This window comes from Lycorma delicatula, chromosome 1, assembly GCF_047948215.1.
Source record: "Lycorma delicatula isolate Av1 chromosome 1, ASM4794821v1, whole genome shotgun sequence".
In the NCBI taxonomy this organism is placed as follows: domain Eukaryota; kingdom Metazoa; phylum Arthropoda; class Insecta; order Hemiptera; family Fulgoridae; genus Lycorma; species Lycorma delicatula.
In genome coordinates this window covers 27,952,126-27,969,703 of record NC_134455.1, presented here as the reverse complement: position 1 = coordinate 27,969,703, position 17,578 = coordinate 27,952,126, and the positions used below count along the sequence as shown (strand labels likewise).

At 36.9% G+C, this 17,578-nt stretch overlaps 1 protein-coding gene across 1 annotated transcript in view; it reads right to left on the bottom strand.

Annotated features, from left to right (window-relative positions):
- LOC142317453 (cAMP and cAMP-inhibited cGMP 3',5'-cyclic phosphodiesterase 10A-like) overlaps nt 1-17,578 on the bottom strand; it is a 65,026-nt gene that overhangs the window by 20,192 nt on the left and 27,256 nt on the right. The window contains exons 7-8 of the mRNA XM_075354019.1: nt 5,493-5,626; nt 1,949-2,061 (exon numbers count right to left, since the gene is read on the bottom strand). Coding sequence (XP_075210134.1) covers nt 1,949-2,061; nt 5,493-5,626 — 247 coding nt within the window. The remainder of the gene's footprint in view (nt 1-1,948; nt 2,062-5,492; nt 5,627-17,578) is intronic.

Below are 17,578 nucleotides of genomic sequence, written 5' to 3'. Positions count from 1 at the left end.
ACTGCGTGGCTTTTAGGTATTATGCGGACATTTTGCTGCGAGCCCAGCGACTTCTCTGGCTGGCTGTTATAGGCGGTTATAGAACAGTCTCGCGGGAGACAGTCTGTGTTATAGCCGGAGTCAAACCAATAGATATCTTGGCTAATGAGCATAAGGAAGCTACATTTCCAAGATAAATAACCTATTGACGTCAGAACGAAAGCAGAGGATTGAAGACCGGGGCCTTGCGTCTTGGCAGGTCAGGTGAGACTAATCCCCCACAGGTCGCTACACGCATGGTATATTTCCTATAATGTCTGATTTATGTGCGAGTGGATGGGTCTGCCTCAATCGGTATATCATACAGTTTCTCTCCGGCCATGGTGTCTTTCAAGCGAGTTTGGCTAGGTTTCGTTTGGTGGATTCGAGTCAATGTCTATAGTGGCTGGTTTTCTTTGCGCTCTTGCGGTGTGTAGGTCTGCAGGGAGTTTAACTGAGGTTCTCGATCGTGGTAGGATTGCGGGTGGCTAGGATTCCGACCTAGGCATTGGATTGGTTGGAGGTAGGTCCATTGGCATCGTGCCACGGTTACATTGGTGTTGTTTGTGATTCGATTTGGGGCTCCCGCTGGTGGGAGTGGCCGCGCTGCGACCACCCGCCCGTGCCACCGGGGGCGTGGCTTCGTTCCGCCGGTGGCGGTCCTGTTTGTGACTTGGTAATGCCGCGCGAGACTCCATAATGGGACCGGGTGAGGGTGCGGGGTTTGTCCCCGGTTCTTGCGTGGACCGGAATGTGGTTACGTTCCTCTTGTTACGATACCTAAAATTCAGACCAATAAGGTCTGAATTTCTATGTATGGTAAAACATAATTTTGATTGGTATGGGTGAGCACTGATTTAACTTTCAACTCGTTCGTTTTCTGAAGCATTCACAGTCACGAATGGTGCTGTCAAATCTGGGCTAGGCGCGGGGTTCGCGCTTCCGCGGTTTCGGGCAGTTATAGTTTGAGGGAATCATGTTAGGTTGGATGTGATGTCCGTTTGAGACCTACTTGATGGAAAAATTTGATTTGTATTTTATTGATGCAAATGTCTGCCGAGGCATTTACATCGAGGCCTGGCTAATGACTATGAGATGTTATCAGTTAGAGGGTCTGAAAAGGACCTCCTGTAAAGCCCCTCAGGGCTCGGAACGGAGGGGATGGTGTGGCGACCGGTAACGTCACAGGGTGGGTGTCTTCCCCCTACGGGTTTGGGATGAGTGCTTGAGACAACCCATGGTCTTCCAGCCAGCCACTGATTCTGTGCATGGCTCGGCTGAGCCTCAGTTGGGCGCGTTCCACGTTGGGGTCTGCGACAATTAGCGCAACGTCGTCAGCTTACCCAACCACGGCCGATTCTTCAGGCATCTCTAGCCTCAGAAAGCCATCATAGACGGCGTTCCAAAGGTCGAGGTCGAGAATCCACTCTTGCGCCGCCTCTGACGTGATCGCAGTTATGCGATCACCATAGGTATGCGTCCACCATTCTGAGGAGGTATTGAGACACATGGAATCGAATGCCCTAGGGCCCTAATTATATCGCTCCACTGTGCAGAGTTGAAAGCGTTTTTCACGCCCATGTAACGAGAAGGACCGCACGGTTCGAAAAATTATTATGGTCCTCTGCTGGCCACACTGCCTTAACCACCTGTTGGACTGCATCAGGGTACTGGTTGGGTGAAAGGCCACTACCTGATCATCACCGCAACCAGTCCAACAACTTCTCCTACACCTTCCCAGCTTAGTTACTTTCTAAGTACATATAATATTCAATGAAATTCTAGTAATTACTGAGTGGAAAACACTGATGGTGATGAAACTGATGAAAATACTGTCAACTTATAATAAAAAAATAAAACTAATAACGTAGTATATTGTTGGAAGCAACAAATACAACAAATAAATATTTTAAGAATTTTTTTTTTTTACCTAAAGAAATCAGTAGGTGCAATTAATTTTGAATTTTTCACTCTCTCATAATCATGAATACATGGTTTCAAGTGATGCTGCATTACTTCTTCATCCAAAGTTAAATGAAGAATCTGAAAAATATCAATAATAAGTTTTTGAGTAACTTTAGTGTTGTGTTATTTTGACATAAATGTGTATGACTAATATATAATTTTTTTATTGTTTGTAGATTTTACTCATTTATTTACTTTTTTTTCATAAATACTGTCTCAAGAAAAAAGAAGAAAGAAATTATCAATCAATGCTCATATCTGAAAGCAGCTCGCTACAGATTCATTTTTTAATTTTTCAAACAGTATTTGTTATTATATTGAAGTTGATCTTAATGTTAAATCTACTTATTGCACCAGCCCCCATGACGTGGGTGGTAGCATCTTGGCCTTTCATCCGGAGATCCCGGGTGCAAATCCTGGTCATGCATTGTATTTTCACACACACTACAAATCATTCATCTCATCCTCTGAAGCATTCAATACCTAACGGTTGCCCCGGAGGTTGAACAAACAAAAAAAATCTACTTATTGCAGTTGGAATCCTGTACCACAAATTTATACATATTTTTATTTTTTCATTTCTGTAAGCAGAAAAAACAAGAAAAACTGTAATTAATAGTAAAACATAATAATTTGTGACAGATTAAATTTCACCACAGTAAAACAATAATTGCAACAAACTGAAGGTAAGCTAACAGTTCATAATTTAATAAGATCTTTTGAGAATTATTACAGTTTACAACCAAAGAACCCCTTTATAAAATTCAATGTCAGCTAAGGGTTCAGGTACTTAAAAACACTTTTAAAAAAAGTCTTCCCACTGATGATAAGCATTTCATTTGGCAGCGTATTATAAAATCTAGTTCCAAAATTAAATGTTATTCAGTATAAATTTAGTTCTTCTATGTGAAGCTTATTTTATCATGCTCTTTAATATGAGAATTGAAAGTATGGTACTGTTGAATACATAATAAAAATACATATGTAAATATATAAAGAAAAAACTATTATAATAATATTATTATACAGAGTAATCAACTTAAAAAGGCCCCATCAGTTAGTAGTCTACAAGTAATAATTTATTGGCAAACGCTTACATAATAATTTACAGAAGGTGTTGAAAATGATATTCATCTACTTCTATGGACTTGTCAAAACGTTTAACCCTGTTCCTGGCTATTCTTATTAGCTGTATCCTGTCTATTTCCTGGATGGCATTAATAATCTTTAAATAAACAAAACAGAAAGAAGTCTGGACTAATCAGATCAAGGGATCTTGGTAGCCACAATCCTTTAGAAATGATTCTTCCACCAAAAATTTCTGTAGCATCTCCATAGAAGTGCAAGCTGTATGGCAAGTGGTGATGTCCTACTGCAACCAGCAGTCACATTCCAACAATAATCCTGTTGCAGTATGGCTAAAAACTGTTGAATAATTTCTTGGTAGATGACAGCATTCATAGCTTTTTCAAAAAAAAAGGGTTCTATTATTCATCACCTTGAAACCGCACACCATATCCCTATTTTTTGTGGGTGTTAGGGAAATTCAAAGAAAATGTGCGGGCTTTCAGTATCCCAGCTCCGGTAGTTCTAACTATTAACATACCCACTAAAGTGAAACCATGCTTCATCTGTGAAAAATACTTAATCAAAATGCCAATCTTGTCTCTAATTAAGTTTTGAACCATTAATAGTAGTCAACCCTTTTAGCATAATTAGCATTAGTTAGCTTATGGAAAACATAATTAAATTAGTTAGCTTATTCAAGCCTTTGGGTCCTTCATTAACCTAAGTCAGGGGTTTATTTCAAGCTTATGCTAAGTTTCACTAAGGGAAATAGGACTAAATTTTGTTGTTGCGATCAAAATGTTTGGTGGTATGTTGTGTTATTTTGCCTTGAATTACAAGACATTCAAGAAATTGGCTCATAACAAGTAGAACTAGGCACAGGGTTCGTGCTTCCGCGAGCTCGGTTGGCTAGTTCAGAGGGATGCGATGTAGGACATTCAAGATATCCGGACGAGGCCTGGAGCGAAGGCAATAAGCTGAGTTATGTAATCACCAATGCAAATGCCTACCGAGGCATAAATGTCTACTGAGGCCAGGCTTATTACTATGAGATGTAAAAAGTCAGAGGGCGATAGACGACTCCCGTTAAATGAACGGCAATGAACAGGGGTGGTGTGACGATCGGAACGCCACTACGCAGGTGTCTTTCCCTACGGGGTTGGGATGTACCTAACTTAGGGCTGGCTTTCACTCTAAATAATCTTTCTCAGAAACTGTTGATGGGAATGTTGTGCCATTATGGCTGAGGGAGTGGTTGGTGTTTTGAGTTGGTCTTTTTAATTTTTAGTATTTAAGAATGTGTCTTAATTGTTTTATTAATTTAGAATGTTGTTTTTAATGTGTTTGCCTATTTGTGTTGTGCGTCCCAATTTCATCCTTAATTGCTAATGTTTCAAGATTTTTCCATTGTTGATGTTATGCACAAGTACATTTTTTAAACAAGATGGTTTAGAATAAACCATCTTGTTGATTACAAGATGTCTTGTTGACACAACATTTTATGATTTTCAGACAGACATAATTTTGTTTCTTTGAAGTAAAATGTTTTTGTCTTTTTTGTATCATGAGTAGTTTTACATTTGCTTAAAGTTTCATCCTGTTTGTCCAATGTATTACTTCTTTATCCAATTTATTTGGAGCAGTTTGGTTGTCTATGCTTGAACTACTATTTTAGTGTTTGATAAATTATTACTTTGAATGCTTTTCTAGAGACTGAAAAGTGACAAAAACTTTTTTTCATTTATTTTTTCAGATTATATTCTACTCTGAAGTAACATTTAAGATCTTCATAAAAATGAATAAATAAATAAAGTAAAAAAAAATCACACAAGCAAAAATTAAATTTTTTTGTATCAAAAAATAAATGGAATGACACTAAAAAAAAGTTATTTATATTCAGAATACGGGTGGGTGTTTGTGCTATTGTTACATTGATACTGTACTGGTTATATGACACCTGTGAAATTGAACTGTGTGCAGTTGTCACGTAGTATGTGGATTAGTTTGTTTACTTCATTTTTTGAAACTATTATCCCAAAAGGTAGGCTACTACTGTTCTAATCTTCACATCAGGTTAATGACTTATTGTAAATTACAAAATGTTATAAAATTTTTTCTACTTTTTAAAATTGTGAATATACGACTGAGGAGTTCTGTTATAGTAAATATTAATATCTACTATTGGTGTAATAAGTACTATCTATTAACATAATTGATATGTTTTGTCTTCAGATAAGTATGTGCATTTGAATTAGTCGATATGTAAATTTAAACCAAAAAAAAAAAAATGGATTGAGTATTCAGTTCACAAATTGAATTTTTGACTCTACTTAATTCACTTATCAGGTTAAAGTTCTGCTTTATCCAATCTTATTATGTTATTTTAAAAGAAAATATATTGCTGCTGATGTATAATACACTTAAAAAGATGGGTTACTTACAGTTTTCTGGAGTTCCTTCTTAACACGATAGTGGTGTAATGCTAATGAACAGTAAGTTGCAAATATTTGAAAAGTACCATCATCCATTGTAGTAAAATATGTATTATGAATTTTATTTGTCAAAAGAATGACTCCTATATGCCAGAAAAAATAATCAGTTCATTAGGTATTTTAATAGTTTAGTATAATGTTTTACAAATTAAAAAAATAAGTAAATATATTTTTATTAATTTATTTTTATTAATTCCAAGTTCCTATAAAGATGGAGGGTTCTCCATGTGTGTAATCTACATATATGTGTACATAGGGAAGACCTAGCTAATGAGAAAGACATGTAGCAGAACAGTAAAATTTTAGTATGCTACACAAATCTGTGAGGGTACCTGAGCCGTCAAAAATACTACTAGATAGTAGTATTTTATGGATATAAAGTAAACCATACTCTAAATTAATGTAGTCAAAGTTACAGTACATACATGTACACTTTGTCAAAAAATATCACCTAATATTAAAAGTATCTAAAATCTAACTAAAAACTACATCAAGTGTTAAAACTAACAGTACCTTCCCATAATGTATTATTGTATGATTTTATTAAGAAGCATTAAGGTGACAATCTCTTATAAAAAATCTTCAATTTTAATATTTTCAATCAAGAAAATAGCTTCAACTTTCCTTTCAAAAATATTAGACTTCTCATTAAAAATATTACTCCACTTTCAATTATAAAACTTTTGACATATCTTGCAGTTGATGATGTTATATCTTGCTGACAATATCTAAATAACTTAAGTCTCTTACTACTTAAGGAGTTCTAATATACTAGAAATATTGACATTAATATATCCATGCATTGCCTGAAACATAAACATTATTTTTTTCTCCCAATCTTCAAGGACACAATGTGCAAAATATTACATTCTGCTGCACAAGAATATTGATGCATTATCAGCCCTCTCTATCATTAATTCCAAAAGGATTTGAAATACTACTAAATAGTAGTATAAACTAAACCATACTCTAAATTGTAAGAAGTCAAATTTATTAGAACATAAATGTGTACTTATAATTTCTACACCTGAATCAATTTTCAAATTGCTAATTTTCCTATTGCAGTTCCAGATTACAGAATAGTACTTCAATATCAACCTAACCAATGTTTGGTAGAGGTTCCAAATTGTGCTAATCTGCTGAAAATGCCTACTCACCCATAAAATCAACCCAAGGTTAATTTGCATTTTGGATGTTATAATATATATCACACATCTGCATGTTGTGTAAACAAAAGCTTAGGTTTGAAGGTAACTCCTAAATCAAAGATTGATTCTACTTTTATTTCCTCAAGTATTTTTAATATATTTGATATCTATCTCGCAGCACCTTCCCAATATGTGTCATAATAGTTTTATTCGATTCAAAGGCATTTTGTTAGTAATCAACCACATGGTTGTTAACAAGGTATTAGTAGGATCGCAAAGCTTCCTCTGAAGTTAACTTTTCTACAAACTTTGGCATCATCTGCTGATTTAATGATTTTAGATTTGATATTATTTTTGGCATCATTTATAAAATGGTAAATAAAAGGGGTACCATGTTTGACTGCTTTGAAACACCAGATGTGGCAAATACAGATCTCACCACACATTTTAACTTGGAAAATCTTACCAAATATGAATGAAATTCTAAATCCACTCTTCTGAAATTTTGTACTTTTCTGTTTACTGCTATAAGGGAACATCTTCTGAGTTTAACAACTACAACGTACTTGTAGTTCTGTCAGCCCTATAAATAATCCAGTTTTTTCATAAAACTGATAAAATAATCAGCTGTTTTTTCATTAAATGATGTTTCAGTTACTCTAACATCATGTTTTAACTCCTACTATGACACAAAAAACTAATTAGATTTAGTCCATAAGTCTCTAACGTTTAGATGTATTCTACCAAGGCTTAAAGAGTCCATTATGGGATTTGAGCAGTACCCTTCCCCAGGGTCTCCTGATTAAAGGGAATTCTGAATATTTGATCATAATTCAACACATCATACAAAGTAAAACCAAAACTCCTTTTGGTCAGACCTCCAAGCCAATAGCTTTTCCATAGTCTTCAAACACTAAAACATGAAGAACTTTTCTTTCTCTTTTGGTCTTGAACCTGGTAAAAGTAATTTTTTAATTTGAGTAGCAACTTTAACTAGCTATTAGATATCACAAGTTTGGGGTAGTCTGTTCTATAAGATAAAATAATTAACAAAATTAACCTTTGTTTTAAGGTGAGAATGAAAAGAAAATGTTATGCACTGGAGGAGCTCTTTTTGCAACTGTGTTCTTTTGTTTGTATCATACCAGTGTATTTCCTTGAATGCTGTGCTGCTCAACTAAGTTTGAGGATCTTCTCCAGAGTTATGCGATTCCTGAGTTTGTAAGTCCCTTATCAACCATTGCTTTGAACTTGTTATCATCAATCTTCTTGAATTATGTTAGTTAGGTCTGTGCACATGTGTCCTGTGTTCAGGTTTGTTCTCACGAACTTCGAAAACAAATTGCTGATTGACCCGTGCAATCCTCAGTCAGTCTTCAACATTCAACACATGACCTTATATCTTTTGATGCCAGGAAGATATCAGAGAGGTCTCTGTGCACTCTGGGCATCGAAAAATGAAGAAAATTGTTCATCTAACAACAAAGTTGTTAGAAGTTTTACAAATTTTGTTCATTCTTCGATAGCTAGGATAGGTTGAGTTTGTGTTTAGACTCCGCTATTTGGATGTTTATTTGGTGTAACGTTATCCTTATATTATAGTTTGTTTGTTGATTGTGTTCACTATGACTTGGTTTATGGTTTTGTACTTGTTTTGGGTCTTCTGGAGTGTTTTATTAGTCTTGTTTGGCATTAATTTGAGTATATAGCCTGGCCTGACAGGCTACCTAGACTAGTTTGGTGTGTAGTTTAAATTCCCTTTCAACTGCGGGGAGTCAACATTTCTGCTGTGTTTTATTCTATATCTGTTTGTTTTTGTTATTTACTGTTGCTTCAGTTTCTGATATTTATTTATTTTTAAGTTAGCTGTTATCTTAACAGCTGTTGTTGATTGCAACCATCTTTATTTGAACGTGGCCTGCTACTGGTCAACATCCTCGGTTTATGTGCTTGTTATTGGCAAGTTGTTTTTATGTGTTTATGATTACAGTTTGTAAGCGAACATTGTTTTGTGTTTAGTGTTAATTAATTACCACTGTTTAGGTTACTATTTTTGTTGTGTTTATGATTTCGGAAATGTCGGAAACTGAAGTAAAAAAGTGTAATTCCAAGGGGCTAAACCTCGCGAAGAGATTACGGAAACGATTGAAGTTCGGCTCGACGACTATTTATACGCTTCTGAGGTGATGAGGGGTCGCGAGCAAGTGCTTCCGGTTCTTCGCGGGCTGGGAAGAGTACTGATCAATTCATGATTGAGAAGTTTTCTGAAGGTAATGGGAGGGCTGGAGGTTCGATCCCGTTAGTGCAGACGTACGTTTGAAGTGAAGTACGACTTCATGAATTAACGTTTGGAGAACCCAAGAGGTGCTAAGGCTAATGTGATGGGTAAGATACTCCCTAAGATCAGGGAACTAAAACCCATTGTTGAGGCCTTGGCTCAAGGCTATGAAAGATTGGCTACTAAGCCCGAGGTGAAAGAGGTTGTGAGGGATATAGTTTCCGCCCCTCCCATGTTTCCACAGGGTAAACGCTACGCGGAGGTTCTGAAGGGAAGGTTGGAGGCTAGTCTGTCCCGTAAGCAGCCAGAGGTTGTGTTCGTCAACCTAAAGGATGGGGCAACTACTAAAACAACTAAGGAGATGAAGGACGAATTTCAGTCCGTTCTTCGACATAAGAGGCAAAACTTGAGAATTCGTAATATTAGAGAAAGGAAGAAGGGTTTAGTCGTCATTGCTGACGACAAAGAAACTGTGCGGGTCATCTCTGACTTCTTTAAAGTCTGAAAGTCTGAGATAAAAGTCGACCATAAAGGCAAGAGGCGTCTAAAAGTGATTGTTTATGACATAGATCAGTGGCTGTATAAGAAAGAATTAATGGCTCTCATTAGGGAGCAAAATACTCAGATGGATGAGGCTACATTCAAGTCTGAATGTCGATTATTAAATCGGGTAGGGGCGACGCAGAGCGCTATCGTGGGAAATTTGAAGTTAGTCCTAAACTTTTCGGCAGCTTTACTGCGGAGGGCAGATTGTTTGTAGACTTCTCTTTGTGTAAGGTCAAGAAGTATTTAGATGTTCAGCGCTGTTTTATGCGCTGCAGGTTTGTTCAAAGGGCTAAGTTCTCTGAACACCTTGCAGTGCAAACTGCAAGGTGTTCAGAGAACTTAGCCCTTTGAAGTGTGAGAAGTGTCCAAAGAAGACGGAGGGTATCCGACTTGTATTAATTGCAAACATCTTCGGAAGGATCATAAGCACTCTGTGAACAGTAATCAGAGTATATCACAGTGTATGAGAGAACCCTCGAAATGTACTATAATTCTATTTAATTAAATGATTAGATTGATCAGTTGAATACTCGGGGTGCTTACATTGCTCAGGTTGATTTTGGAGAGATTGCATTACGTAGAGGTATGGATATTGTTTTGTTGTAGCATCCATATATTATGTTTGGTGATCTGCCAGGTTTTTCTCGTTGGAAGAGGTTCTATTGTGGTTCTGAAAGAATGTCCGCTGTTTTGTGCAGAAGGGAACTTGATTGTATATTTGTTCGACAGCTCTCGGATAATCATTATGTCGTTGTCTGTGTGGATATTCAGAACTTGCATCTGCATGTTGCTAGTTCATATTTCCAGTATAGAGATATTGCTATGTGAGTGCTAAGTCACTCTTGTGGCATAGCGGTTTTACCGATGTTGGCGGTGAATTAATGGAGGGGTTTTTGGCCCAGCATGATCTATAGATATATAACGTACCTGGTGAGTTGCCCACCTACGTAGGTACGGTAGATGGGCATAGATTGTTTGGTTGAACGAACATCGATGTTAACGTTGGTAGGTTTATCCCTGCCAATGTTTGTAACTGGAACGTAGTTGAAGATTGCTCGAGCGATCATCAAGTGATTGTGTATGAGATTGCTGGTGGCTTAAGTGAGCGCTACCGATGTAACGTTCCGGTTCAGTAGGATTGTTTCCTGCACAGGCATGCTAACTGAAAGAAATTTGTTGATTTACTTTCGACCAGGCTCCAAGTTTTGGATCGGAGTCTGAATGTCTTGGATTTGGAAGATCTGGCAGTTGGTTTGTTGACGGCTTTTCTTGATGCCGCTGAGTGTTCAATTCCCCGTAGTTCCAGTCGAGAGAGGATTACATCATGGTGGAACAGGGAGATGTCCCATGAAGAGGCGTGGCATGAAGAGAGCGGTTTGTCACGGCGAACTTGTTTGCTCTCTTGACCAGGTTTGGTGTAATTTCTGATACTTCTGAGATTTTACACAAATTACTAGATGATGAAACCGATAGATTTATTTGCGTCTGAGGACCAGCAGCCGTATGTTGCTAAGAAGTCCGGTGAGTTGACTTCGGATAAAGTTCGAGAAATTGAACAACATGGCAATGCCTTGTGACAGGCCAGATGGGATGAGACTGACGGTGGGCGTTATACTCATGATCTCTCTCCAAATGTTGTTGGTTTGCGAGACGCCTCTTGGAGGCACCTAATAAATATGTGACGTAATTTCTTTCCGGCCATAGTGATTTTAGGGACAGACTGGAGAATTTGATTCTGGGGTGTGTCTTCAGTGGGGAGAATTGGACGACACCTACCATGTTCTTTATGAGTTCTCGAAATACGAATGCGTACGAGACCATCTGTCGGCTTGATCTTATCGGGTCGGCATTGGATCTCCGTGTAAACTGGAGGAATCAGGCCGAATGGGCAATAGTGAAGAGTTTAATAATGTACTTAGCAAAGGAAAGGATTGCTGAAGGTATCTAGAGCTCTGCTTGGATTTCTCTTTTATTCTATTTTTGTTGATGTTTTGTTTTATAAATTATGTTTTTGTTGTTGTCCTTGTTTTGTTTTGATTCAACGTTACTGTGTTGTTATTGTTCTATGTAATATTTTTATGTTTCGTGTTGTGTTGAACTCACGTTTACCTTCTACAGGTAGGTAGTTCAATTCCTTTGTTAGTTAGGTATTTTTAGTCTTGCTTAAGACTCAGTGTGATGGGTTTTGTTTTGAGTTCATTAATTAGTAGTACACCGATGGACATGTCACTTGTGGCATTCGTACTGGTGGGATCCTGGCCAAGGCGGTCTGGAATATGTCAAAGCCGAGGTTTCGAAGATAATCTCTGACAAAGCCCTTAAGGGCTAAGAACGGAGGAGGTAGTGGAGAGTGTCTTCCCCTACGGGGTCAGATGACAACTAAGGTAAGTGCTCGGAATCAGAGTCATGATGTGATAATTGCTAAGTCAAATCAAGGTATGATGGGAGATGAATTATTTGTGACCTCAGCCACTGACGGTGTTGAAACAGTCTCTCAAGGGTCTATCGACTCTGACCCGTTTTCACTCTCCGTTGCCGCAGAAACCACTGACTATGAAATTATAGATATTAAGGGTAATAGCGAAATTACTTCAATAGCGTCAAAATTTTTCGATGTTGATGCTAGGAGGGAAGGATTGGTTTGCTTGGCATTTCTCCCGCCACTACCCCATTCAGTCGCTCTAAAGCATAAGACCAAATATCTGTGCCACAAACGGCTACTGACCTTCGAAACTGTTTAGCGACCAGTGTCCTAACTAGCTGCTAGCTAACCTAAAAGCATGAGCGGAATAAGCGTGGTACCATACACCACTCGCTTGCGTGTCCTTTCTTTCTTTTTCCTGTTTAGCCTCCGGTAACTACCGTTTAGATAATAATTCAGAGGATGAATGAGGATGATATGTATGAGTGTGAATGAAGTGTAGTCTTGTACTACATTCTCAATTCGACAATACCTGAGATGTGTGGTTAATTGAAACCCAGCCACCAAAGAACACCGGTATCCACGATCTAGTATTCAAGTCCGTGTAAAAAATAGCTGGCTTTACTAGGACTTGAACGCTGGAACTCTCGACTTCCAAATCAGCTGATTTGGGAAGACGCGTTCACCACTAGAACAACCCGGTGGGTGCTTGCGTGTCCTACCGACAACTTGCTATATATCACTAAAATGGGTAGGCGCACCCCGTCAACTACTAAAACATATATGACTATCAATAATTAATTTATCTTGTCAATGACAGTAATTCGCTGCCATGCCTAGGCCGCTCAATGCCAGCAAATACCCGTTCACCATTAAAGCGCTTGGAGCCTTAATCTGGCTGATAGCCAACCATATCTCTCGGTTAGCTTTCTACAGCAGCGCGGTAGGATTCTTTTCCCTTGAGTAAATTACTGATGTCGATTGAACAAAGCAACGCATCAAGGAACTCCCACACGGTCTGACAATGCGGCTCTTGACACATTGACTCATCGCTTGTGAGTGGCCAATTTTCCCCTTGACCTCTAAGTTCCAGGGTGGTCCCTCGAAGAGGCAGAATGGTTCTGGTCCCCCCCAAGAGCTGGGCAATCGAACATCATGTGTTCGTTCGATTGAACCTCCCTGCAGACTGCCAGGCGGAACTGAAACAAATATTGATTTAAATTTACATGGTTGGAGAGCACTCGGGCTCCCATTGCCCTTAAAAATGTAGAAGAGGCATATCATCCCCCGAGATCCTGTATAAATCTATACAAGGACATTCCCTTAGTCGTGGCGTGCCATTCTTGCTGTCATGCTTCCATCGCGAGGTTGTAAAGCCGCCTCCTCCTCCTCAGGCGGGAGATGGTCAACTGTTCGAAATTTAGAACCGGTGCATTTAGATCACCGTTCCGCTCCGTATAGGCACGGCTCGAAACCGCATTCCAAATACCTCGGCCTCCCTGCTTCTTCACAATTTCCACATGGCCCCCGAACTTTCACACTAAATCGATTGGGAGAGCCTTTCCCAATACAGTGGTGACCTCGTAGGAAGTTGTTTTAAAAACACCAGTGATTACAATTAAGCCTCTGCGCTGGGCACTTCTTAAATTTTGAATAAGTGCTCGTTTGCTTCCAACCTATGCGCCCAAAACGGACGCCACGTGAGAGGTAATACTTTCGAAGACATCTCGGTACACTATGTACAAATGACGGCCCGACAGTCCGTAATCCTTTCGAGCAATTCTCCTAACCTTGTGCATCACAGAGTCGGCGTCCGCCGCTACTTGCCTAATGCGGTTGCTAAATAGCAACTTATAATTTGTCTGCACTCTTGAGAAGCATAAACGTTGTCTCGGGCACAGAAATCCTTAAATTTTGAATATCTATCCAGTCCTCTGCAGTTGACAAAGCCGCCTGTGTTCGGTCTTCTAGCTGCGGTCGTGAGTTAACACGAACTAACAAGAGACAGTCATCGCCGAAAGCCTGGACTGTGACCCCTTCTGGGAATGCCAGTCTCAAAAATCCATTGAATACCAGGTTCAAGGGACCGAGAACGAAGCCCTGTGGGCTTCCCCTGGTGATGGATTTTTTCACAACTAGGTGCGCATCCTAGTTGAGGAATATTTGGCCTAATTAAAGATCTTTCAAGTAAAAGTACGAGTTGAGATTGCAATGCAATATAAACAGTTGCTAACAACTCATAACAGAATAACAAGTCCTGATTGATGAGTTGAAACCAATGTGCTTCTTAGTTCAAGAAACACATTTAAAAGAACATAACTTTTAAATGAAAGAATGTGTTATATTTAGATTTGATCAACTTCTAACATAAAAACTAGAGAATACTTAGCTACACTATCCACGATTGGGAGTGTGATAGAAGCATAACTACGAATGTACAAGCGGTTGCAATCCATATTCTTCAACCAGTTACTGTGACAAACTGTAAATCTATCTATTTTCTGCAGTTCACTTGGAATATAAATGACTTACTGCGGCACATTAATTAACCAGTTCATGTAAAAGCAATTAATTAAAAGCAATATTAAAGTGATACGTTTTCGAAAAATGTAATTAAATGATTAATTTTCTGATAAAATGTAAAATAGTGGGGGATTTAATGCTCGTTATCAGCTTGGGGATGAAATACCTCAATCTTAGAGACAGAATAATAGAAGAATTCTTTACTTGTTCAAACTCTGTATTATTAAACACACACTCAGAGAAGTATTTAAATGCTAGACATGGATCATTACCTGGCATTGACAACATTGTCCAGTTCATTGTTAGTGATCAGATTGGAACGGAAAGTGACAACTTGCATGGAAGTGATAACTTTTCAAAATTAAATGTCAATGAATATACAGAGAACCATTTACAAAATGTCTAAGAGATGGCTATATAATCATACTGACTGGAAAAGCTTTGCTGGAACACTATGATCCTACAAACAAATTGAGACCTTGATTTTGATGTTGATTAGATGACTTCGGTCATTCTTGATTCTGCATCAAACTTAATTCTAAGAACATACAGGAAAATTCCTAGACCAGTTATTTGTATTTGAAGGGATCAATGACCTCAGCAGTAGATACCTTGCAAAAGATTACTTGCTTCAAGGTGTTAACATTTATCCTAATGAATAATTAATTTTGTTATTTTTATCTAAAAATCATTGAAATCAGTGTTATGTTAAATAGTGTAAATAGAATTAATCATAGTAAAGGTAAATTAAAAAATCGTATCAGTCTGAGGTTAAGTTGATGATGCTTAATATATTTTTTCTACATCCAGTTAATTTCCTTATAAACAACATTTAGATCAAAAGAATTTCGGAAAATCTGATTAAGCTTTTAATCAATAACAATATAAATCAAAAAAAGAGTACCCAATTAGGGAGCAGTGTTTGAGGAATAATGTGTGTGATAATTCCAATTTGCAGTTTTTCCTTAACTTTATTTCTTCTTTATTAAACTTATAAATACTTAATTAATGAAAAATAAAATATCCTACTTGTGTATGCCAGGTATAACTGTAGACAGTAGATTGTATCCCCAGATGTGAATACAGAAAAGACAATTAGTGTGATGGATAGTTGTGAATAAAGATAATTAAAATAAGTATTGTGATAATGAGATTAATCTCAAAGTGGGGCTGCAGCACATAAAAAATGTAGTACAAACTTATTAAGGATGCTATGCCACAGGTAAGTAATGGTCACCTGTAAATAAAGCTGACATAGCTTTTAACAGAAGCTTATATGCTTTTGAGAAGCAGAGAACCCTTACTGTAGAGTACCATAATGGATATAATTTTCTATGTGTACAGAGTGGAAAAAAGTAATGATCCTGAAAGGATACAAAACCTTTTCTTGTTGTTGGGGGTGCTAACTAACTGATGTCGATACACCCTTAACAACAAACTTGAAGGTAATATGTACTAGGATTTAAGTATTTTGAGTAAAATAAAATATTCTAAACATAAACTGAATTGTAAAATTATGAACAGATTGTCTATGAACAGATTCTAATTACAGTTAGGTTGCAATAAAATATCTGTTGAAGTCTAATTAACACAAAAATAAATAATTGAGTATAAAGAAATGCACAGAATCAAAGAGAATGTGAAAATAAAAAGTGAAAAAAATTCATAGGCTAGAATTTAGTGCAAAAGAAGATTTTGTTGGAGGGTATGGATAAAATTAGAGAAGGAAATAATTTAAACAGGAAAGGAACTTTTTAGGTGCAAGGTAATAGTGAAAAACTATTGATAACAAAAGATTAATTTCAATTCATGAATGAGCGTAGAAAATAAAAACTTAAGATGATGAGGGCAGGAAACGCTAAGTTCTTCAAAAATAATATTAACATGTGCTAAGTAGCAACAGTAGATTAGATACAGAGATATGGAGAAAAATGTGTTTACGGGAAGAGAGATGTAGTACATTCAAAAACAAAATAAATTTTGGGAAGTAAAGTCAAATTGTATTAGTATCAGAATTGCGGATGGAAAAAAGGCAATTATCAGGAAGAGAAGAAAGAGCTAACAATTGGTAGAATTAGAGGGACTACACAGAAGAGAAAAATTAAATTTGATGAGGTTTTGGAGGAAGAAAAATAACTATAATGTTGTGCCTAAGGAGACTTGATTTTGAGATCAGAATTTCATAGAGCTCTAAAAGACTCTCAGAATTATTTTCTTATTTAGAAAGTCAGGATTGAAGATTGAATAGATCGTAAAGGTTAGTAGATAGAGTTTGAGACAAGAGAAGTATTTACAAATTTAAAAAAGTGTACATCTCATGCGTATAATATACTATTTTTATGTGTTTACAGGTGAATAGCATATGTTATAAAAAGTGTACTAGGTAATTCAGATTCAGAAAGAAAATGGGTACAAAGGAAACCCTCTGATTTTTGACTAATTTTAGTAGACATACTAAGAAAACACAACCACAAAATAAAAGAAAATACACAAAAAAGAAGAGTTATATATAATATACCCAAGAATCAGGTTGAAATAACAGAGAGTTGATGATACTCTTAGTTTGTGAGAAAAAGAATATACCTAATACTTTTCAACTTATTTAAGAGAAACAATGTAGGAATTGAAGAAAAAAATTGATTGGAGAAACTCTTCCAAGGAAAAAATAAAAATGGAATTGTCATTCACTGATGACAATTTCTTTTAGCAGACACCAAGATTAAAGTGCAGCAGATTCTGAAAGCTATGAATGTATTTCTAGGGCAGAAATTTTGAAAATTAAGAATTCAACAAAGGAAATGAAACAGAAAGGATTATAATGAGGACTTAAATAATATATTCATGTAGGGGAATTCAACTCACAAAGAGTTGCAAATTTTTTTATTTGGGTAAATAAAATGTAAAATGTAAATTAAGACAAATAAGTAGATTGGTACAAGCAAGGAGAACTGTTTAGGCAGTAATGAATTCTCTTAACATCAGATTTTTGTATAAGAAATAAATACTCCACACAAATTTTTAAATGTGTCTGTGAAATAGAGTTTATGATTAGCAAAACTTATATATTGGGAAAAGCATAAACAGAAAGAATAGGTCTTTGAAATGCAGTATTGCATTA